The sequence below is a fragment of the Papilio xuthus genome, unplaced genomic scaffold (genome assembly GCF_000836235.2).
Source record: "Papilio xuthus unplaced genomic scaffold, Pxut_1.1 DF826013.1, whole genome shotgun sequence".
Taxonomy (NCBI): Eukaryota; Metazoa; Arthropoda; class Insecta; order Lepidoptera; family Papilionidae; genus Papilio; species Papilio xuthus.
In genome coordinates, this window is record NW_013532636.1 from 1 (window position 1) to 647 (window position 647).

Genomic DNA, 647 nt, shown 5'->3' on the forward strand with positions numbered 1-647 from the left:
TGCACTGGACTGCACTGCACTGGACTGCACTGCACCGTCACTGCACTGCGCAGTCGCTGCACTACCCGGTCACTGCACTGCGCCGTCACTGCATACTCTTCAAGTATTTAATTTTATCGTCGAGCGTTTCCCTTGCGTGGCGCAGCGCTTCCCGGTAGCTGCGCTCCAGCTGTCCCGCCACCGGGCAGCGGTACTCCCCCGCCAGCCGGTCCTCCACACCCGAGGCGAGGTGCGGCGCGGCCCAGGCGGCGGGCCACGCCTCCAGCCGCGCGCGCACCTCCCCCAGCAGCGCAGCCGCCTCGCCGCCCGCCTCCCCCAGCGCGCGCCCCGTCGCCGCGCGCTCCGGGGAAACGCTCGCCTTCTTCTTGCTCGCCTTCCTCGAGTTGGTCGGCGTCACCACCTCGCGGCACACGCCCATCACGTACGTCATCACTCCCGCGAACTGCAAATTAGAAAAGCATCGGGTGACCGAGGTCCCGCATCGCACCGTCGTCGAGCCACCGGAGGAAGCCTCACCTCTAGGACGTTGGAGAGTTGCTCGAGCGCGTCCCTCGTGTGCCAGAGCGAGGCGGGCGCCAGGTGCGCGAGGGCGGGGCGCGCGGCGCGCAGGGCGGCGCTCAGAGCGGCGGCCGCGCGCTCCACCGCCC

The 647-nt window shown here is 70.3% G+C and overlaps 1 protein-coding gene across 1 annotated transcript; it reads right to left on the reverse strand.

The window, feature by feature from the left end:
- Nucleotides 1–52: 52 nt before the first annotated feature.
- LOC106123683 (uncharacterized) lies at nucleotides 53–602 on the reverse strand. Its single transcript, XM_013320095.1, has 2 exons — nucleotides 517–602; nucleotides 53–442 (listed from the first exon to the last, which is right to left on the reverse strand). Exon 2 carries the CDS (start codon nucleotides 428–430, stop codon nucleotides 86–88), a length of 345 nt encoding a protein of 114 aa, XP_013175549.1. The 5' UTR covers nucleotides 431–442; nucleotides 517–602; the 3' UTR covers nucleotides 53–85.
- Between the last annotated feature and the right edge of the window lie 45 nt (nucleotides 603–647).